General features: G+C 36.0%; 3 protein-coding genes across 3 annotated transcripts; 2 read left to right on the top strand and 1 right to left on the bottom strand.

The window, feature by feature from the left end:
- Positions 1 to 145: 145 nt before the first annotated feature.
- cep295 (centrosomal protein 295) lies at positions 146 to 3,620 on the top strand. Its single transcript, XM_073862586.1, has 7 exons — positions 146 to 348; positions 575 to 751; positions 1,073 to 1,148; positions 1,276 to 1,470; positions 1,552 to 1,642; positions 2,865 to 2,964; positions 3,444 to 3,620. Exons 1-7 carry the CDS (start codon positions 193 to 195, stop codon positions 3,480 to 3,482), a joined length of 834 nt encoding a protein of 277 aa, XP_073718687.1. The 5' UTR covers positions 146 to 192; the 3' UTR covers positions 3,483 to 3,620.
- Positions 3,621 to 8,579: 4,959 nt separating this feature from the next.
- Positions 8,580 to 13,779, top strand: psph (phosphoserine phosphatase). The gene is made up of 6 exons (XM_055195796.2): positions 8,580 to 8,740; positions 9,153 to 9,300; positions 10,482 to 10,616; positions 10,712 to 10,857; positions 10,936 to 11,084; positions 13,389 to 13,779. Exons 2-6 carry the CDS (start codon positions 9,161 to 9,163, stop codon positions 13,497 to 13,499), a joined length of 681 nt encoding a protein of 226 aa, XP_055051771.1. The 5' UTR covers positions 8,580 to 8,740; positions 9,153 to 9,160; the 3' UTR covers positions 13,500 to 13,779.
- A 76-nt stretch (positions 13,780 to 13,855) lies between these two features.
- On the bottom strand, positions 13,856 to 22,498 carry nipsnap2 (nipsnap homolog 2). The gene is made up of 10 exons (XM_055195794.2): positions 22,340 to 22,498; positions 21,629 to 21,768; positions 21,504 to 21,549; positions 20,117 to 20,211; positions 16,931 to 17,001; positions 16,640 to 16,780; positions 16,519 to 16,550; positions 16,187 to 16,281; positions 15,150 to 15,233; positions 13,856 to 14,805 (listed from the first exon to the last, which is right to left on the bottom strand). Exons 1-10 carry the CDS (start codon positions 22,429 to 22,431, stop codon positions 14,741 to 14,743), a joined length of 861 nt encoding a protein of 286 aa, XP_055051769.1. The 5' UTR covers positions 22,432 to 22,498; the 3' UTR covers positions 13,856 to 14,740.
- Positions 22,499 to 27,413: the final 4,915 nt, after the last annotated feature.

Below are 27,413 nucleotides of genomic sequence, written 5' to 3'. Positions count from 1 at the left end.
GCTTTTGATTGGCTGGAGCCAACAGATGCTTCTCTAGCATCATTCGGTTTAGATTCCTCATCACATCATCAGTTCAGGGCAGATACACAGATTCAGTCTAAGTCAGACTTGCAGATATCAATGGATCAGCTCTGCTTTACCCACTGTGAAACCAATGTAGTGGCTTCTCCCACTTCTACAGATGTTAGCCGTATGAAATACTCTCCTCCCGCAACCCCTGTACAGGATGAAAGCTGTGAGCTTGTGCCACAGGATGAGGGTTTAAAGCCACACTTGATCAGCACTGAGACATCCCAGCATCAGTCTATTAAAGATAACACGCTGGACAGGTTATTGGAAAGAGCACAGGTGAGGTCTCACATTTTTGGTTACTATTAAGTCACTACAATCCCTTGTCAATACATAACACATTGCATTAGGATATTAAAACTGCACTTATTGCTTGAGAGACCATTTCAGTCATGAGTTTGGGGTACTAGGAGTGCCTGAGTACACATGAACCCTATCTTGGGTGATTGACTGTGTACATGTTCATAGACAGTCCCACTGATCTGAGAACTGTCGTTATTCTTAGGAGCTGGGTGATGGTAAGGGCATTCTTGAAGAATCTACCATCTCATTCATCAGCCTACCAGAGTCAACAACACTACAAGATCCTGACATCACTGAAACGGAAGATTATGCAAACAAAGCAACTGAGCCATCAGAAGAGAAGGAAATACAGAGGAAATCTGATGATGATGATAGTCAGGTGAGACTTGACCCAGATCATAAAGCTTTAATATATATCAAGACACATTTATGTTGTCTCTTTCACTTGTTAAATAATACCTTAAAATGTAGAAATATGCCAGTGCTGCTTACGAAGAAGCCAAGAAAAAGTGTTTTATAAAGATTTTTTTAAATAAGTATGTTGTAAAAGATGGTTAAGCAAAAGCAGCCAACAACTTAGTTTTATTATTTTTACTAACAGTGCTAATATAATAATAAAGTAAAATAGTTCTGTCCAAATGCTGTGTTAAATGATTTAAATGTGCGTTTTATAATGGTTTTATTCATTCCTGTGTTTTAGAGCAAAGTGTCGGTTTGTGCAGAGGAAGACAGCAGTCGAACAGAATGCCCTGAGATATCATCCTTTCCTCAGACAGGTTATTCATTTCTTTTAGACACTGACATTTACCTTATTCATCTGATTACTCCATTTTCATAAACAAAATCCCAATGATTTACTCACCCCCAAGGTGTTTCAACTGTTGTAACTGATTTGTGTTTCAGTAATGATGCTGGAGTATCAGTCTTCATCTGCTCAACAGCAGGAGGCGTTACTTCGACGACGACATTGTCTCGCCCAGCGGTCTGCTCACAGAGCTGCAGAGGTCAAAGCTAAAAGAGCAGAGATGAGGAAAGTTGTTCAGAATGTATCTAAAGCCACTTCGTCTTCAGGATACACCGTACAGAAATCCGAAATGGGTAACTGAGTGACACCAGAGCTCGGACAATTCATAGATAATAAGATTAATATATTTAGTTGATGGTTTCATATACTGTCAGTTTGTAGATTAAAGACTGTGGCTGAGGTCAAGATTAGCACACCTGAACAGAAATCCTTGGAGGAGGCAGAGATGTACCAGCGTACTCAAAGGTAAACTTATTTTGAACACAAACATTGTAGGATATGTTAGTATTAAGGCATCATGTTTTTATTACTGTTTAACTGTGCCAGTGTCACGGATCGAAAACCCTTGTCCTGCATTAACCAATTTACGCAATAACGTGAGACAAACACATTCATTCACGTCTGCTCCCATGTGTTTGTGATGACAGTGCTTCAGTGACTGAATTTAAGTCCAAAATATGTTCACATTTAAGGGAAATCTAGTTGTACTGACACATGTTTACTTAATATTTCTTTAGACAGATCTATTCATTTTCCATTAAATGATGTGATCTGATGAGTTTAAATACAACATAGGCAGACAATAGACACAGACAGATGACTTGCAGATTTATTCACTTGTGTTTTATCTGAACAGGATGAACATTTATCTCACAACCCCAAATGTGCCATGATTAGCGTTTATTTGCTGTTTATGCGAGCAAAAGTGTACTTGCATGTCAAATATTACATGGTAATATTGATAACTCTGGTGATTTTGGTCCGGGTGTGCCTCATAAGCCTTGAAAAGTGAAGCCTCTGGCTCTTTGATCGCCCCCTGGTGGCTGGCTGCAGTACAAGTCATAACCCCGCCCTCTCCATTCAAACGAATGGGACTATGCTCTAAATAAAAAAAAATTTACACTTCCAATAAAAGTTTTCGAAAGATGGTTTTGGTCCTTTCAAGTAGTTGTTATCACGCTGATATATGTTCAAGTGTTCATTTTTGTGATAAGTTTTATTTTAGCTTGTAATTTGATGCGATAGAAAGGGGGCGTGTCGTTATTATTGGAGTGGTTGAATTGGCCGTGTGAGCGTTTGGGCAGAAGTTTGATACCGCGGCTCTGGCTCCACGGACGATACCTTCTGCGCATGCCTCGGCTCCAAACTGACGTTTTTACGTAACATGATGGCGGCGATCGTGGTCGGACATTTTTGGCTTCAATTTATTACAATGGTGGGAGGCGACGTCGCGTCGTCCATCTTTTTTTACAGTCTATGTTTTGGTCACTATATCCGTGATGTATAATTTTCATACAATTTCATCTCTAATTGGCTGTTGTATCAAATGTTCACAATGTTATTGCATGGATTGTAATGTGCGCTTTATATATTCATTTTTCTTATTACACCAGACAATTTGGTCAAATATCAATATCAAGTTATAAATATGACCGTACTGGACTCCAATTTGGGTCTCTTTTCCCAGGTTGTACAAGCGGTTAGAAGAAGTCAAACAGAAGGAGGAGTATTACAACCGTCAAAAGGCTTATGCCAAAAACCGTGAGAAGGCCAAAGAGTTTCAGAGGGTAAGATGATTTAAAAGTAGTAGATATCTGCATTGGATGAAGAAATAAATATTTAGATTAAGTTTATATATCAAATTAACTTAATAATAAACCCTTTGGAATTACCAGGATAAGAAAGTAAAAAGTACTGTTTGTGTCAGTGTTCACCAATCCTGCTCCTGGAGGGTCGGTGTCTCTGCAGAGTTTAGCTCCAACCCTAATCAAACACACCTGAACCACCTTAATTAGCTGCTTCAGGTGTGTTTTATTAGGGTTGGAACTAAACTCTGCAGAGACACCAGCCATCCAGGACCAGGATTGGTGACCACTGGTTTGTGTGGTACTAATTTAGTCTGAAAACTGACTTTTCAGAGATTTTAAAAGTAAACCTTGTAAAACTCTGATTCAAGTGTGTTGAAGCGGAACTGTGCAGGAATGTTGCTCTCCAGAGCCTAAATTAATGACTTGATGTACTCACAAGTCTCTTTTTTGTCTTACAGAAAACGCTGGAAAAGCTGAGGGCTAAACAAAAAAGTTGAAGTTCCTTTATTTTAAACACATGGTGGTGTTGTTTTGTCTATTTAATGTTCAACTGACAAGCACTTTTATTTTGTATGTATTTGCTATTTTATGTATATTTGTGTATTTTAAGTAAAGTTTTATTTTCATCAGTAGAATTGTCTGTGTGGACATTAATTTTTCTGTAGTGATTTACACAATGCACATTATTGCACAGCAAGAATGAGCAGAAGAATTATATAGCAGTGTAATACATGTAGTGCTCTGGTAAAATATGGTGTACCACAGGGATCCATTTTAGGCCCCATCCTTTTCTTATTGTACATGCCTTCATTTATAGCTTTTTTGGTCTGATTTGAAAAACTGTTAAGGCTCCCTTGGCAATCTGTTTAGGCCCCCATATGGGCCCCAGCACCCTGGTTGAGAACCACTGCTTTAGGAGACATTATCAGGAAACATAAAGCTGTCCTTCATGGCTACATTGATGATACCCAGGAGTGTGTTTCCAATTAAATTTACAGCCATGGTTAGCTAACAATAATTTTTTCTCAGAATAATTAAATGCCTCCTTAGTCTCTTGTGTACAATTTATGTGGCTAAATGTACTTTTTGTTCTTAGCTCCAAGACATGTTCTGTAGTTTAGTGTCCATCCTTGATAAATGCTGACTCCCTTTCACTATATAGTACACTTTTATATGAGAGAGAGAGAGATTCCCTCTGTCGAGTGCTGGGTTGGAGACAGCTGGTCAGTGTAGCTGAGGTCAAGACTTTAGTGAAACCTGTGAAATATGTTGCGTTCAAATAATTTGCATTCCTTCTCTCTGTGAATGCAAATGTACATCTCAAACAGTCTATTTGTGATTCATCTCAACTGAGGAACATCTGTCTGGTCAGAGCTCAAGATCTATTTCAATCTTCTGGTTCTCGAACCGAATCTCCTGCTCATTGTGATGACGAGTTTGAGTGATCAACGGTACACTGCTGACCATTTCACTCAGCCCGCAGCTCAAGTTTTAAAACTAAACAATCCTAACGAGCTAAACAAACCCACGTTCTCCATTCATATATCTTTCTGAATTATGCCTGATCAATTAGTAAGCAGTATTTAAAGATATCTAATGAATGATTTCTGTTTAGTTGAATGACCAAATGGTAGAATTGCCTGTGCTCTTAGGGTGGTCCTTAACTCTTACCCCCTAAATGTGTTAGGATATCAATAAAAACACACTGTGCAAAATTTTGAATTGTTTCTACAATATCTAGAGGTTGCTCAAAGCCCTTGAATATTTCCGAAATCACATATTTTTGCAAAAAACTATACCTTTTAAAATGCGCAACACACATAAAACTTGCTTCTTTGAGGGTAACTTTGTTCCAGTTATTTCAGTTTCTTATGATCCGAGTAACCATATAGCGGAGTTGCTTCGTGTTGCTTTAGCCATTGTCTCAGTGTATATTGTCTATCGTGCTTCATTCACATTTAAGCTTTCTTGCTTTGAAAGACATATCACAACTACAAAAAGAGTTTTAATTGCATGGACAAAAAAAGTACATTGCTGCCATAAGTAAATTTTATTAAACAATTATACATGCTAGCACAAAGTATCACATAATACGCAAATTTTATCATCAAAAATTGCAATTTTTTTATTTATTCAAACATATTGGTGAGGTGAGAACATGAACTTTTAAAAGTTGAAAAATAAGTAAACACCCTACTGTGCTCTTCTCTGCAATTTCTACAACCAAATATTGATTATTTTATACACTTCAGAGTCACTCTAAAAACAAACGGTGCTATATAGCACCAAAAGTGGTTCTTTGCTTGTAATCATGGAAGAACCGTTTTTACTGCTTTATAGCACCAGTGAAGCACCTGTGTAGAACCATATTTGGTGCTATAGTGGTTCTATATGGCCCCTATATGGTTCTACACAGGTGCTTCACTGGTACTATATGGCACTAAAAACGGTTCTTCTATGATTACGATCCAAAGCAACAGTTTTGGTTCTATATAGCACCGTTTGTTTTTTTAGAGTGTTAGTTTCCTGGTCAGGGTTTGGGTCTAGTCCCAGACTACAATTCATGTTTGAGTTGCCTCAATTTCAAAACATTGTGCACTGATATAAGTGTCTCGATATGCACATTAGTATTTTTTTTTGTAATGTATGTTTGTAAAAAAGACATAAATGTCCTAATATTAATAGGACGTAGTCCTGAATTAATCTAAACCCTGTCCGGGACACCGGCCCTTCATGATTAGTCTAAGAAAGAAAACTGATTCTAAGAAAGTAGACCTATTCTTTTTTTATCTGTGATTGAATCTGCATTTTCTCTATAAACAAAGCTTATTGTGTGGTTATCTCTCAGTATCGTTATCTGAGAGGAGGGGAAGATGGACAGAGTGACTTCAAGACCTACTGTATGTTGTGGAAAGACTGATTTTTGACCTGGATTGGGTCACACTCAGTATATAATAAGTGTCAGATGAATAACAATGAGATGTGCTGTAAAGAAGATCACCAATCAGTGCTTTTATTTAATCAGAATGGTGGCTTTGTATAGTGCTTTTATTTGCATTCTTTACTGTTTTGTTTGTTTAATGTTATTTCTTTTCTTCACCCTCTCGGATACACGAGAGACAAACTGCTGGACATTGTGAATTTCACTTCTTACTTACATTGAGGTTATGCAGTTTTTGAACATTTTAGTCAGATTGGCTGTATCTATATGTGGCAACCGTAGACAGATAAAATATTAGGGGGGAAATGAGCCGGAGCGCTGGGGTGGCTGTGCTACAGGAGAATAAATTTTCCACTTCACTAACCTTGAATCACAAGCAATCAGATGGACAAAACTACAACTCCTCTTCAAAACCAACTTTGCTTCAAGAAAACATGTCAAGGCTATCTAACCAAACTCCTTAACTTCAAGTTTTATGACATTTTATAAAATACATTAATTTATCATAAATTCTGTGTAATTAAACCTCAGAAAAATAAGGCTACACTGCAAAAAATGACTGTATTTTTGTCTTGTTTTGAGTAGAGTAAAAATTCTCAAATCAAGATGCTTTTTCTTGATGAGCAGAATGAGAATTTAGACAAAAAATACACAATATAAGTGAATTTGTGCTTGAAACAAGCAAAAATATCTGCCAATGGCGTGAGAAAAAAAACCTAAACTAAGTTTTCTTTTTTCTTAAACACTTAATTCAAGCAAAAATTTCTCATCCCATTGGCAGATATTTTTGCTTGTTTCAAGCATAAATTCACTTAAATTGTATATTTTTTGTCTAAACACTACACTTAATTACTTAGGTCATTTTGCTCATCAAGAAAATACATCTTGATTTAAGATTTTATAGATATTTCTACTGAAAACAAGACAAAAATACTAAGTTAGGGAGTCATTTTGCAGTATACTAACCAACAGCAGTACATTGAGTATTTTAATGAGTTTTGTTTAATTTAAATTTTGTGTTTTACGTCAAATTTTCTTTTTGGGACCACGAGGGGGGCTGCACGCGAAAAAGTTTGAGAACTACTGATCTAATACACCTTATTTAACTAAAACCTGACAAACCTACAGTCACTAGAGTGAAGAAATAAACAGATGACAACCTGGACATCTAAGTTACTGTAAAGACAAACACATGTCACAGAAACTATTAATTCAACAATGACAAACCATGATTTACCACAGAACTGCCCACGTGGCAAAAAAATACATTTCTCTGGCCAAAAATATGTTATAAATATATGCTAAATACATTTTGTAGAAAGTAAAGATTATTTTTGAATTTGGAAATATATTTAGTTTTAACCTTCATATTGTTTCAATATGTATTTCAGGGGGAACAAAAAATGTGTTACTTTTACAACCCATATGGGAAAAAAATATTTTTCCTGGCCAAAATAAAAAAGTTTATAAAGTATATATAAAAATGTTTTATAATATTTCTGCAGTTAAAAATATATTTTAACCTTTTCAAACCTGATACATTTACAGGTTTGTAACAAAAACAAAATTTCCTTCTAATGCCACGTGAATAAATGCTTTTAAATATATTGGCTTTTCAAATATATTTCAAAATATACAAAAAATGGCCACAAAATATATTGATGAAAAAAAACATATTTCAGTAAATATATTTTTTGGCCATGTTTTGTATATTTTTAAATATATTTAAAATTGTATTTGAAATATTTTTTGTCGTATGGGTGTGACAGTTACAGATGGATAAAGCATTAGACAAAATAGAAGAGTGTGATGAAAGGACAGACACAAGAAATGTAAAATAAAACACATCTCACATTTGTGTTCTGCAAGATTAAAGCAAATGTTTCAGTGATGGGCTTTCTGTATGTCATTCATACCCAGATTTTATTTTCCATACTGCCAAATGCATCATGTGAAGTCTTGATTTATTACCCTACTGAAAAACAGCTAAAACCAGCATGGTATTAGCTGGTCTAGCTGTGTTTTTGATCACTGTTTAAGCTGGTCAGGCTGGAAGACCTTACCCACCACCTTAGCCAGGCTAGGACGACCATCTTAAACCAGCTACTGCCACCTAAACCAGCTACCAGCTCATGCTGGACTTAGCTGGCTTTTTTAGTTAGGGTATGAAAACAGCCTGTTTAATAAAATCTGTTTATATTTATAAAATAAATATAAAACTGAGTCACCTCAGTTTAAAGACACTTCTGATGCGGAATTGCTTTGGTGTACATGAAGAGATCTTGTTTTTGGTTACTTTTATAATTCCTCATTTCCATTTACAGCAGCACTGAACAGTATGATGTAATTTTATAGAGCAATGTTTCGCCTGAGAACTCGTTGTTGTTACGAGCCTTTCACCAGCAGATGTCACTAGCATGCGGATCAGTGTTTTAACCTCTTCGAAACAGTGAATCACTTCGCTAAGCAATTAGTTTAGTTGATTAAATGCATTGTTTCTCCCATAACCAGTGTTTACATCCATTTAATACATTGTGCAAACGTCCTTTGGTTTAATTAAAATGTACACGCTTTCTACTTCCTGTTTTGTCACAGCCATGGAAAACTATAGACCAATCAGAGCATTTTGTAAGTGCCGGAACTGTACTCTGATTGGCCACCTCCGCGAACTGAAACAGCAGGCAATAAATGTTTGTTGCAAGACCTGTTTAGTTTGCTGGATCAGCTGCAACTGTTTTCGCATGTCGAAGATTGAAAGAATTTCATTGTTTTAAAGCGATATCAGTTGTGCTTCTCTGTTTCTTGCGTGTTAAGGTAAGATGATTATATAAGTGCATGCACAGTGAAATCACAGTACTTGTCGAGTTTTGTGTTTAACTTAATTGTACAGAAACTGAATGCCGGCTAAGTCATGTTTAATCCTTTGTGTTAGGTTTGTTAGAGGGGTTTTTATTTGTTCATGTTGTCGGTCAGCTCTTGTCAAGCGTAAAGCCGGCTGATGCAACAACTCGCTATTGTTTCGGGATGAATGGATGCATTTAACACATAAGTTACTGTGTTAGACTGTGATGTGAATCTGTACGAATGCATTACACGCTCGTCTCTGGCAGTCTTGTTTTATTTTTACTTCTATATGACGATATCGTGCTGATGTCTGCTATTGTACATCACATAATGATCGGTTTCTTCTAAAGTGACACTGCGCATGCTGCTTCCTGTCTTTCAGCGATCTCCATGGCAACGGTCGCTGAGACTCGCGCACTCTTCCGCCGCGCAGACGCGGTGTGCTTTGACGTCGACAGCACAGTCATCCGCGAGGAGGGCATCGATGAGCTCGCAAAATTCTGCGGCGTCGGTGACGCGGTCACAGAAATGTTAGCAAACCTCCTATGAATAGTATCTGTCTGTCTGTCTCAATACCTGTCTGTCTGAATACCCATCGGTCTGTCTGTCTGTTTCAGTACCTCGCTGTCTGTCTCAGTACCTCTCTGTCTGTCTCAATACCCGTCTGTCTGTCTGTCTCAATATCTATATCTCTGTATCAGTACCTGTCTGTCTGTTTCAAAACTTGACTGTATAACATCTCAATATCTGTCTGTCTGTCTGTCTGTCTCAGTACCTTTCAGTCTAACAACTCAATATCTATATCTCTGTATCAGTACTTGTCTGTCTGTTTCAAATCTTGTCTGTATAACATCTCATTATCTATCTATCTGTCTGTCTCAGTACCTTTCTGTCTAACAGCTCAATATCTGTATGACTCAGTACCTGTCTGTCTAACTCATTATCTATCTCTCTGTATCAATACCTGTCTGTCTGTTTCAAAACTTGTCTGTATAACATCTCATTATCTATCTCTCTGTATCAATACCTGTCTGTCTAACAACTGTCAATATCTGTATGACTCAGTACCTGTCTGTCTAACTCATTATCTATCTCTCTGTATCAGTACCTGCCTGTCTGTTTCATTACCTGTCTGTCTTTCTCAATACCAATCTGTCTGCCTGTCTATCTGTCTCAGTGTCTGTCTGGCTGTCTCAATAGTTGTCTGTCTCAGTACACGTCTGTATCAATACCTGTCTGTCTTACTCAATATCTATATCTCTGTCTCAATACCTGTCTGTCTGTTTCAAATCTTGTCTGTATAATATCTCAATATCTATCTGTCTGTCTCAATATCTGTCTGTCTGTCTGTCTGTCTCAGTACCTTTCAGTCTTACAACTCAATATCTACCTCTCTGTATCAATACCTGTCTGTCTGTCTGTCTGTCTCAATAGCTGTCTGTCCTACTGAATATCTATATCTCTGTATCAATACCTGTCTGTCTGTCTGTCTCAATAGCTGTCTGTCCTACTGAATATCTATATCTATATACCTGTCTGTCTGTTTCAAATAATGTCTGTATAATATCTCAATATCTAGCTGTCTGTATAAATACCTATCTGTCTTCTTCAATACCGGTCAGTCTGTCTCAATATCTGTCTGTCTTATGTGTGTGCATGTATAAATACATATAGCAGCTGATGTGTGAGTAAATGAGTATTTTGTTGTCAGGACACGCAAGGCGATGGGTGGATCAGTGTCGTTTACAACAGCTCTGAGTGAACGTCTGTCCATCATCAAGTGTTCAAGGGAACAAGTCAACAAACTGATAACTGACCATCCTCCTCAGCTCACAGCAGGTATTAAGTAAGTTGGTGTTCAATTTAGTTTCTATATGTAAACATGTTGTTTGTTATAAACGAATGAGAGATTTAAAGAATATCCCATCTATTTATCTTTAGAGAGCTGGTCGAGAAGCTACATCAGCGTAATGTGAAGGTTTTCCTCATCTCCGGCGGCTTTCGCTGTATCGTTGAACACGTAGCGTCACAACTCGACATTCCTTTTCATCACGTCTATGCAAACCGCTTGAAGTTTTACTTTAACGGTAAGAGCCGCACCGAGTGTTTGTCAGGACCCTTTGACATTCGTGACTGAACCGGTTCTGTCTGTTTGGATCCGTCAGGTGAATACGCAGGTTTTGATGAATCTCAGCCAACAGCCGAGTCTGGAGGAAAGGGTAAAGTCATCGGCCTGTTAAAGGAGCGGTACGGCTTTAAAAATGTGGTAATGATTGGAGATGGAGCCACTGATCTTGAGGCCTGTCCTCCTGCTGTGAGTAAAACACATTTAAAGCATTATGATATACACCATGGGAAAGTTACCCGGACAGGGTTCAGGCTAAACCAGGACTAGGCCTTTGTTATATTATGCCATATAAGTAGATTTTACAAACATGTCTTACAAAAAACAATACTGGTGGGCATCTTGAGACAAGCTGATAAGCTGCTAAGATGTGTTTGTGCAAGTTGTTTTCAGTTAAGAAAGCTCAAACATGCATTTTAATCTGGGACTAATCTTAAACCCTGTCCAGGAAACCGCCCCAATATCCCAAACCAGTTTTAGGCAGCATTGATAATAATTATTAAATTGTATCGTAAATGCGCTGTAAAACTGATTTATTGAATTATTTGCACCGCTTTTGTAGCAGTACACACTGCAAAAAATAACTTTTTTTTTCAGTAAAAATAACAAAAAATTCTTAAATTAAGATGTATTTTCGTGATGAGCAAAATGACCTAGAAAAATAAGTCTAGTTTTTCAGACAAAAATATAAACTTTTAAGTAAATTAGTGCTCAAAACAAGCAAAAAAAATCTGCCAATGCAATAAGAAAAGTGTTTATGAAAAAAGTAAACTTATTCCAATAAATTTTCTTATTCCATTGGCAGATTTTTTTGCTTGTTTTAAGCACAAATTTATTTTTTGTCTAAAAACTAGACTTATATCCTAGGTCATTTTGCTCATCAAGAAAATAGTATTTTTGTTTATTCTTATTTTCAGTAAAAATATTTACGTAAGAAAGTCATTTTTTGCACTGCAGTAGGTTTGTGTAAAGAACAGACTGAACAGCCATTGTTTACTGAAAAAAAAAAAACGTGTCTGAGGATTAGTTTAGAGATGACAAAACCAAACCAATGTGTTCAAGCTTTGTCAGTATGCAAAGTTTTTCTAACCGTCTCCTTAGGAAAATGAATCATGGTTTTATTACAGTAACCACTTGTGGTTGTGTTTGTAGAAACTACAATTTTAACATGGTTTTATTATAGTAACCAGTGCTCGAATTGAGGGGGTCTGGGGGGATCCGGGACCCCCCATAAGGCATTAGGGACCAACTATAAGAAGTAAAAATTATACTTAAGGGGGTCCCTCAGATATTTATATTTAAGTAAAAATAATGCTGATAAACTCGTAAGGATGTAGTACATTTTCTGAATAAATTTTTTACACTAATAAATGTCGTGTCTATTTAAACATGTCAATGTCCATTGCTAAGCGCATGTTCGTTTTGTACTGGCTTAGCGCTGCTTTAGCCAAGCGATGATGAGGGGGTGTCTTAAATGGCAAGAGGGGGCGATCACTTGAATGCATATAATTTCCCCAGCTAGAAAATACATATAGGTTTGGTACGTTAAGTTTTGACGTGTTTTAAACAAACATGTTGGTAATACAACCACAAAAACTGCAGCTATAGTGAGCAACGTACAGAGCTCTGAACAACCTTACAACAACAAAAAAACTAGGGGTGACCCTGAATAGTCAAAGATTCCATGCTTCCACAGTCAAATCGTCGCAGATGTGTTATGAAATGAGGATCATTAAATTTTGGCTATATAAGAGTGCACATTATCTGATTTCACAAATAACAACGTTCTCCCAATATATTAATATACAGCCTATTATCATTATGATAATACTATGCCAATAATATATAAAAAAGTAACTTGTCATTTGTCATTTTTATCATAAATACTTTGACGCGCTAAATTTCAAAATTTTGGGTTTGCTGCTATCATGGTGGGGACCCCCCATAATAACCATAGTTCAGTGGTATTTAATTTGACAGGCGCCCCTCTTTGTGTAGGGTGCATCCCTTTACACCCCCCCAAAAAAATAAAAGGAAATGCATTAACTAAAATAAACTATGAACAATATAGTTGTTCAACATGTACTAATTCTTCAATACATGTTAGTTCGTGGTGAATGAGTTAATGTTAACATTTGCAAGACTTGATTTCGTTAATAAATGCCTAAATGAAGATGAATAAATGCTGTAGAAGTCTTGCTTATTGTTAGTGTAGTGCTGTTGCTTAGTTGTCTTATTTTCTGAGGTTTATTGGCAATATTAAAATGAAGTAACATGTTACTAAACTTTTACTATAATAAAACCATGGTTATTTTCCTGTTGGCACATATCATAGCCGAAGGAAAGTATTATTGCATTTAGATTTTTTTGAGGACAAAAAAAATGATAAATATATATAGAGAATAATTTAATGTTAAGATGCTTTGAAACGATGCAACTTTGTAGAAGGTGATATACAAATCAAATTAACACAAAAACATGTTCTTCTTTTAGAGTGCTTTCATTGGATTTGGTGGTAATGTGGTGCGGCAGCAGGTGAAGGAGAAGGCATCGTGGTACGTCACGAGTTTTGATGAGCTTATTCAAGAACTTGAGAAGATATAATCGTCAGTTGACTGAACATCGGCTAAAAGCATATTACACTAATTTAAGCCTTAGTTTTATGCACAATTTCTAATGTTTTATGATATTGTTTACATTGCAAGCTGACTGCAGAGATAATGCAAACCACATAATAAGTTTGTAATATCGATGGGTTTTAATTGCACAGTTTTATTTCCTCAAACACCTAAAATGAGCATCAGTACACTCATTTAACTTTTAACATTGATCATCTGTATTTTAACTGTTACGTCTGATGTGTGTAGTATGTATTTTTCAAAAATGTAATAAACCTTTTAAATAACTAATGTTTGTTGTTGTTTGTATGTATACATGAATAAACTATACAAAACACTGAATAGGATATAGCTTGATTTATTAAACGTTACAGTCCATTAATTTTCTGCTACCAAATTCCCTTCAACAACCACAAAACAAAATCATAAGAGGAAATTAATCTGTAAATAAAATACAACTGTAGAAACTATTTAACCAGAAAACAAGACATTGTACAGAACCAACAAAAAAAATCAACCCAACACTTCAAACACAAGTCTGTGTACTCGTGCAATAAAAATATAAATGATTAAAGTTGAGTACAGTCATTTCTTTATACACGTGATTTCCCCAACATGGCTTTAGATGTTGACTGATTTTATATTTATTTAGTGTAAATAAAGGCATTTATTTTAGTCAAGTGATTGTTATTGTACAAGGATAAAATCTGTTTAAATATGTTCAATAGTTTATGTTGTATTTATCATGTAACAGCAAAACCTGAAACTGTATTTTATTGTCCAGAAAATATGCAATAAATACTTTAATAAATTAGCTACAGTGAATCTCCTGAAGCACAACGTGCTTCTTTAGTAGTTTGAAAAATGTAAAAAAAGCCAAAACTATTTCACTGATGCTTGAAAACATATTGTCTGTTATTAAGAAAGTGTTATGAATCCCAACAGATTTAAAAAGCATGTCACCTGTCAGTCCAAATTTTTTACAGCAGAGTTCAATTTAATGACGTAAACGTCCTTTTAGATCCTTTATACATTTCGATGTGGCACAAACATAAGAAAGAGATATATTTAAAAAATAATTCATGGCTAAATTCACAGGAAAAAAAAATATTTGGTTTGGTACAATAATTTTTTATGACCAGACGAAACATGTTTGTATGAAGCTGATTGTAAAACTGATGGCTGTAAATCTATCAGACGTCCTGGTGGTGGTTTTAACAGGGTAGGTTACTTTAAAGGTGACGCCTTCATGGGGATCATTATCCTAGACTCCATGTGCTGAATGAGAGGCACTGAAAATAAGACAACAACAGCTACAATGAGAAAGGTTTACTATACAACATCATGTTAACTACATTATTTAATATCAGACTCTTGATGGATTCTGCAACAAAATTCTGAATGACCTGAGGTCAGGATTAAGTGGATTTGAAGGGAAAGTGTTTTATGAACGTATACGTGCCGTGAGCACTCGGTTAAGAACATTATCTCATTTTTGACGCAGGTGGCGTATAACACCTTTGGCATCTGAGCTCCTCATATACACTCGACATCTGAAAATATCCACTAACAGGACAATGAGCTTGAGGATAATCTTAACAGTATTGTCATTGCTATTATTGATGTGTGTATGTACCAGTGTAATATACAGCTTCATCCCATCCTTCATGCCGCCAGGCAGCGTTCCTCGTGTCTTCTCTAGACTGCAGGTCTTTGTACGCTTGACACAAACATTTAGTCACAAAGTTAAACAGTCTGTGTCTAAATTAACACATGACAATAATCTTCCATTCATTAACACACAAGTGTCAACTTTTGATACTAATAATGGTGTGTTCATACCAGACGCGAATGTAGCGTTAAGTGCAAGTTTACATCTAAAGTCAATGCAAAGTTGCGATAGACATCCTGTGCCGCGATTCCCGCGAATGAGGTGGTGCAAATGACTCGATTTACGAATACGAGTATTTCGGGTGTTTGACACGCATAAAATTTGAGACATATTGAGGAAATTGTAGTCGGGTCCAAATTAGTGATGCACCGATGTATCGGCCGCCGATATTAATCGGCCGATATTTGATGAATTTGAAACCATCGGAATATCGGCAATAGCACGAGAAAGGCCGATACTGATTGTTTATTAATTAACTGCATAAAGAAATCCATTATATGTAAAAAATGAGTTAATGTTGTTAATAAAATAAATGCTGAATAGCTAAAACCACCTTTGAAGGTTGTCATGCTGTCTTATTATATTTGTTTTAGCTTAATTTGTGCCTCTCTTATTATGTTGGTCAGTTGAATGTTAATTAGATCCAATCCATGTTTAGTAAAAATAATTTGATGCAGAAATAAACTAGCTAATAGACCAACTATATAGTATTGTATACAAGTGTTTAATATCGGTATCGGCCAGAAGTTTTATGTTTAAATCGGTATCGGCCCAAAAAATCCTATCGGTGCATCCCTAGTCCAAATTTCACGTGCGAATGAAGTGAATTAACTCAAAATGTTAAAGCGTCCAACTATGCATGAATAGCGTGATTTATTTACTTCTTTCGCATCTGGTATGAACGCACAGTAAGTCTGTGTGAGGAAATATTGAAATCAACATTAATATTGCAGTTCGTGTTAAATATGTAGTTAAAGAATGACGTGTGTTGATATTCTTACCCCAGAGATGATGAACCATATACAAGCTTCCTATCTGTGAGAAAAAACCACCCACTGCTTCACGGTTATGCTGCCGGTAACCAATAGCTCGAGCCCTAAGAACAAAACATTGTTGGAAACATAACTTTCATCATTACTTAATGAATTTTTTAAAGGCCCCTTCACGCAAGAATGAAATGCTATAGTGAAACAAATCATTGGATGATCTATTAAACTGACTGAAAAACAACAAAATGTGAGATGAATGAATGGTCGAGTAGGTCTCAGATCAGTGGCCTAATATCATTCAGTTGATGTAATATTTAATGTACTGTATTAAACAGGTTACCTACCAATTATTGCCCCATTCAATCATGGTACCAGGCTACAAGAAATGACACAAACAGTGTAAATGTGAGGTGCATTTTAAACATCTGTTAACTATGACAAGTTATGATGAAATGAGATATTAACTCTCAGTTGATAGGTGCGGAGTTCATATATGTTGGGTCCTTCTCGTGGCACGGGTTCGTTCCAGAAGCTGAACTCCAGCAGAAGTTGATTCTTACGAGACAGAAGCATCTTTCCTCTCTCATTCCTGTACTCCATAAACTCCTGTGGAAAGATCACAATATACATCACACTAAACTGTGACTACTGGATTCATACTGAATATACAGGCATTTATGAACAAAATTAGGGGGGTTTAATGATTAATGTCCTAGATGTGCATGACTTCAGTGTTAATAGTGTATGTAGATGTACCTTGTTATTTTTCAGTTTGCTCATGACTTCAGTAAGAGCTGGATATCCTCCTCTGTATCTCCACAAGTGCACTACATAAACAATCAGATACAAATTCAGTTGCAATCCTCATATACACATCTATTAAACACATTACATTGATCAGATTGTGTTTGTGTATTATTGTGACTTAGATGAAGATCACATCACCACATTTTATGAATAATCAATTCAGAAAAAACTAGTTTTGCAATTGCGTATTTAAACTAGCAGTTATATATCAGTCATCTATATCTACAAAGGTTAGACACACCTGCTTTTGTATAACACATCATTCGTCATGACTCAAAGTCATTAAAAAGATGAAATAACACCAATAATTATTAATTTCATCAGTGGCGGCTCGTGACTGCTCATCCGAGGGGCGCTAATTCAAAATAAGTGTTCGGAGTGTCATGTGTGTTGCTTGCGTTTTCAAAATATGTGTTTGTTGCATCATGTGAACCATGTGCTTCTAGTATTTTGTCAAAATAAGTGCCTGCTGCACACACGTCAAAACCGTTTATGATAAAAGAGACACTCACGTTCACAAAATACTCGCAAGACACTCCCTTAACATTAAACTCTGATTATGCATGAGATTATGCGGGTATATGGCAAACGCGAGCGTCTCTTTTATCATAAACCCTTTAGACGCATCTGCAGCAGGCACTTATTTTGACAAGACACGTGATGCACAGAGCATCTCTCACAGCGCAGAACGCAGAATTTGAAAAAGGAACCACACACATGACGGGCTACATACATGTTGTGAAGAACTTCGCATCGAGCGCCCTAAAAAAAAAGAAGTCACTGGCCGCCACTGGCTTACGTATAGATAATCACTTAGTTTTGTGTATATAATAATTCACATTATATAACAAATCATATTCTCTGTATACTCATTCTGTCGATCAACATCACAAGGTGCATGATGGGATGTTTTTTTACGCAATACTGCAGGAGCTCAGCTGTGTGCTTTTCCTTTACTAATGTCTTATTTCTTTTGGTTTTAGCATTTATCTCAATGTCTGTCTGTGCGTGTTTATAATGTTTCATGCAGACTTTGTTGACGAAAAACTTGCATATGTAAATGCCAGGAGAGGTGAAAGTTAAGTGTTTAGTCAGTTAACAATAAGGCCACCTGTGTTAAACGCTGTAGATACACAAAGATAAAACATTTAAAGGTTTTTATTTCAAGCAGATTTGAATCAGTTTTGTATTTGTGGCGCTTTGTATTTGTATTGATCAGTTAGGGCCATGCGTGGCATGTCTGTCGCATGGCAGCTGCGTGGCGTTTTCTATGCCCTTGCTTACCAGAAGCATTTTTGATGCGACGCTGCTGCTGCTCGCCTATTCTGTATACACGTATATTTTCTATTGATAAACTGATCTGAAAGTGTCCGGTTTCAACTACAAAAACGTCACGTTATTTGGATTGCCCTTGTTCGACGTATGGGGAGACGAATGGAAATGAACAACTTGCAACCTACTTCATGTTAAACATACTGATTTTATTACACAAAGACTGTGTCATGTGTCAAATTGACATATAAACCACTTTTTGTGTTCTATTTTGTCTGGAAACACTTCCAAGACGCTTGCGTGTGGAGTGAAAAACAGGGGGCGTTCCCATTCCTAGCATGCCCACGTTTTCGGCGCCACTCGAGCCGCGCTTAAGATGTTGAAGGATCCTACCTTAGATCCTCACGTGCCGAATGTTTTTATTATTGTGTTTTTTTAATGTTTAATCATTTATTTACATAATCATCATAATCATTTTATAATCATTAGTTTTTATCCATTTAATTATTGTATTTGATTATTTCATTTTATCATTATCAATTTCATTATTATCATTTTTATTATTACATTTTTGTTTATTAATTCATTATTGTTTTTTATTCATTTATTCATTATTATATTTCTGTATTTTATTATATCATTCATTAATTCATTGTATTTCTATATTGTATATGTCTCTTGGTGGTTCAGTTTCACATTTGGGAAGTTTCATAGAACTGTTCTGTCTGTGTGTAAACAAGATAGATAAAGAGAATGTTTATGAAAGCCCAAGGTCTAAGGGATGATGCAGCTGAGCAAATTTGGATATAACAAGGTGCATGCTGTATTCCTGGGTAGACGGGGGTAGACGAGGTTTGAACATTGAGGCATATGCAACTGAAACTAACTGTCCATCAATAAAACTCTGTTCTATTTTATCATCTAAAACCTCCGTCTCACGACTCTGTTTACGCCTCTGTTTATGCTCTCCTCTAGCAACGATTGATCAGCCTTGTATCTGACAGATACTTTAACAAAGTAAACGTATATTTTCTGACGTGATCTGGTGTCCGGGGCTGGATCGTTTTTTATTTTGTCTGTGGTGTGGAGACCAGATCTAACAATGTGCATGTCATGCATGCGGTGTGCACGGTCAAACCTGCTAATAACATGGGCCTAATAAAAACGGACACGCCACGCAGCTGAGACGCTCACGCCACGCATCCGGTGTGAATCGGCTCTTAGGTTTAAACTTTAAAAGTGTATGTAGAGGTGGGCGACACTATTTCTGTCACCTTAAGGGGTCGTTATAGTTGTGTGTAGGTCCTACGGCGTAGCTGCGACGGTGTAGGTTCCGCCTCGGTTTTCACTGTATGATTTAACGAAACATGAATAGCCTAGTATTTTTTACATTTTGAATAATTCACAAAAAAACTTAATTTGGGCTTTATTTTACAAACACGTATGACGTTAACAAGTGAATTAAACGTGAACACCACGGTTATTGCGTTTGCTTGTAATCCTCTGCGGATGGCGTGTCAGTAGTGCGGTAATATGGGATTGCGGTTATCGCGACAGCCCTAACTGTTTAATAAAGGAGTGATTTTGGAGTAAGAAATCATTCTTTTCAGACGGACACGGTTTAAATATCTGACACCCGCAGACAGGTGATGAAGACAGCGAGATGAGACAAAGCATTATCGCTATTTAACAACAATGAAATAGTCATATTACTAACCCTTTTATTGGCCTTTATTAATGACGACATGCAGATAATTTCATCCGAACAAAAGAGATAAAAGTATCATCCATTTATAAAGTTAAAGATTAGTCTAATGTTAAACTCAATCCTGAGAGTGAATTGGGTCTGGTGACGTGTCCTACCAGCCTGGTCTTGTTCTCCATACCAAGTATTCCACGTGCCCACCAGCTCACACGGGTAATGTTTGTCATTATGGATGGATGGCAGCACATCCTCACTGTCAACACAAATGACATATCATTCAGTGACTGAAACTCATGCAGTGTCTGTCCAAAACAAGTTCAACAACACAATCATATCAAGTCAGATTAAGATCAAGCCAGGATTAGGCTTTCAGTAAATTTGGATTTATAAGAAGCTTTATAGGAAATAAACATGACTGGTGTGCATCTTGAGACAAAACAACGTCTGTGATATATTTGAAGAAAAGTTGTTTTCAGTAAAGAGACAGACATCTCAGACTGGGACTAGACTTAAGTCTGGCCTCACCAAATATCCGCTATATTGAAACACACACATATTTATTCAGTACAAATAAATACAAAACCCTGGGTTACACATTTCTGTTGAATGTCCCGGTTCACATCAGACAAAAGAGTAAAATCGACTTGTGAACAGTGTTTCATAAGTGTGCAAATACTTTTTGGGGCTGCTGCAGTTTTGTCTGTGTTATACATCTACACCAAATGTGTAGAGATGGTGCCAGGGGGGCCCCAGTTTTATAACATTTTATAAAATACATTAATTTATCAGAAATTCTGACACATAAGGCAACTAACCAAAACCACTACATTGTATAATTATTATGCTTTGTTTAATTTAAATTTCTAAGTTTTATGTCATGAATTTCCATTTTGGGGGCCCGAAGTTATTCTGGGTTAGGGGCATGTTGACAAGTTTAGAAAACCAGCGCATGTTTATCATCTACACTCAGTTTTGGTTAAAGGTGCAGTGTGTAAATTTTAGCAGCATCTAGTGGTGAGGTTGTGAATTGCAACCAATGGCTGCTCACCCCTCCCTTTTGAAACGCATAGAGAAGGTACGGTAGCCGCCACCGGACAAACATGTCATCGTCGAAGACAACTTAGTAAAAATGTTTGTCCGTTAAGGGCTTCTGTAGAAACATGGTGGCACAATATGCCGACCTCCACGTAAGAGGACCCTCTGTGTATGTAGATAAAAATGAGTCATTCTAAGGTAATAAAAACTTAACAGTTCATTATAAAAAAGGTCTTTATACACACCTGATAATATAGTTTTGAATATTATTTTGCATTTCTGTCAAGAGATCCTTTTAAAAATTACACACTGCACCTTTAAGTGACGTCTGTGTATTATTACACAACACGTGACCGAGCAGATGAATGAACTCCTCGAATGTTACTGCCAATCACAGCCAGGAATAGACAGAGGACATTTCATCTGAACTTCAGCAGTAAAACCAGTTCAGTCTCTTTAACTTCCCAACAGAACTCGTTTAATGGCATTAATGCAATAAGTTTAACTTACCAGAGTTTGTTGTACGCCTCAAGACACTCGGGTTTCACATTGTGAACTAAAACACAACCACAATCACTTTATTTGAGTCAATGATCAATTTGTATGGCAGAGGACTTATGGTAAATATAACTCACACTGTATTTTGTATAAATTGTTGTCTTCTTTTTTGGCTAACAGATGAGAGTGAGCGTCTTTCCTCGGGTCCACCTTTCGCACAAACAGTGATTTAAACCAGCTGTCCTCTCGATGACGATTACTAGACACTGACAGGCACCTAAAACACAACAGTTTTCACAAATAAACTCACGTATAATGTTTGCGTAAATATATAAGTGTTGCATTTTGTTTAACATCTTAGAGAAGAATAATTATTTGTGTTAACGTGCACACTGGAGCGCCAGCCAGCTGAAGATCAACATGCATCAATATTAACGTACATGCATGCAAGTCATAGGCTACAAACTTCATCCTGATGCAACATCTGGGCGTTCAACTATTATAAACTTTAATCAATTAACACATACAAAATGAATAACCTATTAATAGTAGTCTTCACCCGAAGAAGACAACAAAGGTTTCATGGCTGAATTTTGACCTTGAGCAGCAGATTCGTGTCTGTGCTTTACTTTGCTGTGCATTTCTCATCGATTTTATCTGCTTACGCAAACATATGAACACAATGATAAGAGATTTTAAACAGTATGATTCATTTATCAGTAAGAGTAATCACGCTTTAACTTAAGGCATCGCTGCATTTAACATCACATAGTAGTTGTTAGTTGGCACAGCGCGCTACAGCACGAGCACGCGCTTAACAGCGTGTAAATCAGATAGCACTGTCTGACCTGATCGCAGAGGTAACGCGTCCCTTTGTCCTGACCCTGTGTGTTGCCTGATAAAGGCCGGAACAAGCCTTCTGAAGGACTCTGGTCGCCATCTTTCATTGATAGCACGCAGAGACTGCGGGAAGAGTTTAACTCTAGCAGTTCAACAGAGGGCGTAAGAGCGCAATGTAATTCATAGAGCTGCCAACGGGGGCGCAAGAGCGCGCTGTAATTCATGAATGTGACAACAGAGGGCGCAAGAGACTGTAATTCATTTGTTTATTGCAATAGTAACAAATAAACAAAATCTTCCAAGTAACAAAACAAAGTGTGGTTCAGTAATTTACATGATATATCATACATAAGAAACCAACATATAATATCACATGGAGTTTAAATTTAGATCACATTAAGATCATAAAAAAGAAAAAATAAATGAAAGGAAAGAAATAAAAGAAGGGAGGGCATAAAATAAGATTATTGATACGAAACATTCCAATGAAAAAAAGAAGATTCACACAAAAGCTGCATTGATTAAATTCTTATCATTAACATAAATTCCAAAAAGAAGGTTTCTATAAGTTAAAGAAAAATTTAGAAGGATATTTTGGACAGTTAATAATTCAACATCTGTCCAGAAAGACTTTGTTGAAGGACAATCCCTAAACAAATAACCTATAAAAGAAACTTGAAAAAAGGATGCAATTCATGAACACCATCCATTAAGACTTGATTATGGAGAATTTAAGTTTTTTGTAAATAGTGGAAAAGTCTGTTGACTTTTGGTTAGTGCATGACAATTTATCTTCAATATAGGCATGTTACATAAAACAAAAAATATACAACTTTGTTTATTCACTATAGTACATTTTTCAGTAAGGTTGGTCATTCTTCTTGATTAGGGACCTATTTGGCAAAAAATATATTCTCAAATATAGTTTAAAATATACAAAAATATATTTACTGAAATATGTTTTGAAATATGTTTACAAAAATGCATTTTGACATATATATTTTTGATCAATATTTGTATATTTTGAAATATATATTTTAAATATATATATTTTAAAACATTTATATTCATGTCACATGGCAGAAAAACTATACAAAACCTGTAAACATAACAGGTTTAAAAGATAAAATCAAATATAATTTAAACTGCAAAAATATACTTATACAAATTATACAAACTTTGATATTTTTTGCCATATGGATTGTAAAATTAAAAATGTATTTGTTGCCCCTGAAACGTATTTGTTAATATATGTTGAAAATATATTTTCAAAAATTAATTAAGCTTTATTTTCTACAAAATTTATTTAGCATATATTTAAAACATATTTTTAGAAATTTACTTTTTGGGGGGAATGCCAAACAAGAGGTATATCTGTTAAAATGTATTAAATATGTATAAGACTCATAAAAGTGCATCACATGAAATTGTCAGAAATGTCTCAAAGCTAAAGAATATGAATAGCTTATCATTCACTCTTCATGTCAACAAAAATCCATTAATGTAACACCACAGACATGACAACTTTCTTAAAATATAACAAAATATGTTTTTGTTATATAGCCTAATTCATGTGGACCTCTTAGATAAAATCTATTTTTCCAGTTCAAGCACATTATTCGTGTAAAAGTGTTATTTTGTTGAAATTACATTCAGGTATACAGTACTTCTCTGAGGTATAGAATATGGTAAAAAATGCACGCAGAGAGAAGGAGAGGATTCCTTCAATCCGGGTCCATGTAGCTCTCAGGCAAGCCTTTAACATTTTTTCTGTGGCTCATTACTACTGTAAACCATATACATTTTTTCAAACCCAGCTGTGAGATTGCAGTTATAAAAGCTTTGCCATCAAAACATGTCTCTTGACCTCTATTAGTCTGGTTATGACATTTCCCAGAGATGGAAATACTTTCTGCAATAGTGTTTCAGCCATTTTTTTATCCACAGCAGTCATTCATTGTAATACCCACCGGGAACACAAATCCACCATCACAACAACACCACAATAACCAGAACTAATAATTCAACCATTAAGAGAGCAGAGAGTCAATCACACTGAACATGTTTCCAGATGTTTCGTAGGTCTGTCTGCAGGAAAATACAGTAAAGTTTAAGTTTTTATTACTCGAAAATAACCAAGAGTACAAGTAGTGTTGGAACTTTAAAAATGTGAGCGTATCACCCCTGTCCTTATTACATTGCTAGGTGACTGATATATTTTTATTATAATATATCTTTGGTGTAAGTGGTTCACTCCTAACATGATGATAGCAATGTCACGGGTCATGTTGAGGATTTAAGAGGATGCCAGTCGAAATGAATTCACTGAATGCACCTGTTTAGTTTTATTTGAAGATATAATATCATCCTGTAGATGGCATCTGTGTCAGTCTTTAGAGTTGATCCTTCTGAACATCTGTACCATAGCTGTATGTTAAGCATGCACTGCATATGTGTAAGTGGATTATATATCAAGATCAACATTCTGCAAAGACTACATAAAAGCTATATAAAATTAGAAATGTGAATGTTTGAAATATTATTGATGATTTCTCACGCTTTAAACAGTACTATTCATCTTAGGATGTAATCACTTGTGTAATGTATATTGGATGCTGTATTGTAAATTACTGCTTGTGATATGTATGTAAGCATGTTTTTGTCATGAGAAGAACCAATGAGATTGAGAGTTATCATATTTGAATATATCACTTGGATCTGCTTGTTTACATGTCATTTTGACTAAATATCTTGAATCGCTGTCTCTCTAACATTTATTAACTTAGAAGAGTCATTTGGATACTTTAATGATGGATGTATGAACTTTTTGGAGCCATTTTGCATACACAATATAAGATGAAATAATATAAAATGATTTGTTTGTGTTCAAATGAAGAAAAAGTCGTATGCATCAAAAAATATATTTTTAAATATATTTCAAAATATACAAAAAATGGCCAATTTGCTGAAATATATTTTGGAATATGTTTACACAAATATTTTTTGCACCAATATATTTTTTGGCCATTTTTGTATGTTTTGAAATATATTTTGTTTTTAAAAATAAATATATTTTAAAGCATTTAAAACGCATATTTATCCATCCATATATGTCAAAGAAAGGAAATATATTCACATTACATTGGAAGAAAAACTTTGTTTAAGTTACAAAACTTTTAAAAATAACTTGTCTGAAAGGTATTTTAGGTTCAAATTAAATATATTTTCAAGTTCAAAAGATACTTTATTAAACTTGCTTGTATTTAGCATATATTTCAAATATAATTTGGCCAAAAATAAATTTTTTGCAAAATTGTAAACTTAAAAAGGTTAAAACTAAATATATTTTCAAATTCAAAAATATATTTAATTACGCTTTACTTTCTACAAAATGTATTTAGCATATATATTTTTGGCCAGAAACATACATTTTTTTGCCCATAGAGCACGATAGCTAACTAAACGTTATTTTGGGTTATATTAAGGTCATATGTATGGTAACATGTACCTTCTCATTCACCAAAGCAATAAAAACCAGATCAAATGTGCATACCCACATTTGCCTCATTTTTTACATTTAAACTGTTGGTGGGATGAAAACTGGGCTTACATCACTCACATGACAAGTACGGAAGTGGGTCTCTGTCAAAACCTTGTTCGTGTTACTTTAGATTACAAGGATCGGTTTTGAACTCTTTCCTGCTGCAAGCACTCCAGTTTCTTTTGAACAATCCTCTTTAGCCCTTTTATGGTCACTCTGAGTAGAACGGGGTGAGCGGGAACAATCCGGTGCAAGCATTCCTGCAGTTGTGATTCTTGGCACAAAGCACTCCACTTCAATCAAGACCCTGGCACAAGTCGAACACAACACACACAGCTGGGCACACGGGTCCACAGAGACCTCTGAAAACATGCAGGCCTGGGCCTGGGAGTCATTTGGCCTGGATCTGAGGGATCACGAGAACAACGGGCATATTTATGCTCCTTATTTTTACAGTTTGGGCACAACATTGTACAAGTGCAATGTCTGCAAAGTTTATTTGGCTGTACATTTAGCATAACACGCATGTCCAAAACATACTCTATGCAAGTATGTGACTTCAGAAGAGCGTTAGCCTACAGTTTTTAAGTGGCTTAGCTACCCCACTGAAAAATCCAGCCAAAACCAGCACAAGCTGGCAGCTGGCCTTAGCTGGGTTTAGCTGGTTTAAGGTGGTTAACGCTGGTCCTCCCAGCCTGAAAAAGCTGGTCATGCTGGTGGGCCAGCTGGTATTCCAGCATGACCAGCTAAGTCCAACTAGACCAGCTTCCTACACCAGCAAAACCAGCTAAAACCAAGCTGGGGACCAGCTAAAACCAGCTCACCAGCTTATGCTGGTCTTAGCTGGATTTATCAGTAGGGTAAGCTTTCATACTTGCATAAAGTATGATTCTATCCCCATTAAGAGTATTCTTATAGGGCGTACCCACCAGCGAATTTAACTATTTGCGTGAGTTCATTACTCAATGCAAAGACGCGAATAGACTTGAACTTGTGCGGGCGATGTGAATGATGCAAACTGGGCGGCGTGATTGTTACAAACACGCGCTATTTGCTTCAAATGCATCATCCTTGCAAATTGAAAATATTCAACTCAAGTGGAAAATTCACATGACACGAAGTTAAATCCCACAAGTGATCTAGAGCGAGTAACACGATGCTTCACATTTGGTGTGTACGCAGCATTACACACATTACATTAACACATCCAGCTACACAATACACATGTACATTAATTTATGTAGCCTAAAGAAATCACACTATAATAATTTTAAGGGTGTATTTATTCTATTTTTCTCTGTTCACGTTATGTGATGACATGTGAATCCTCATGTTCTGATGTTTTTGCACATGTAAAACTAAATATATGGATTAAAACTACAGCTGTTAGAGAGAGGCATACAGAGGGAACCTCGGCCACATCTGCACCATGGCATCCAGCCCGTGAAACCCAGCAGTCTCCGAAATAGCCTAAATCATGTTTGAGTTCCACAAAAAGGTGGTTCTCCAAGTAAAAGTAGGGCCTTCTTGAAGTTCAGCAC

The sequence above is a fragment of the Misgurnus anguillicaudatus genome, chromosome 24 (assembly GCF_027580225.2).
Source record: "Misgurnus anguillicaudatus chromosome 24, ASM2758022v2, whole genome shotgun sequence".
Lineage (NCBI taxonomy): Eukaryota > Metazoa > Chordata > Actinopteri > Cypriniformes > Cobitidae > Misgurnus > Misgurnus anguillicaudatus.
The sequence above is the reverse complement of the archived record's forward strand: the minus strand, read 5'-3'. Positions and strand labels throughout refer to the sequence as shown.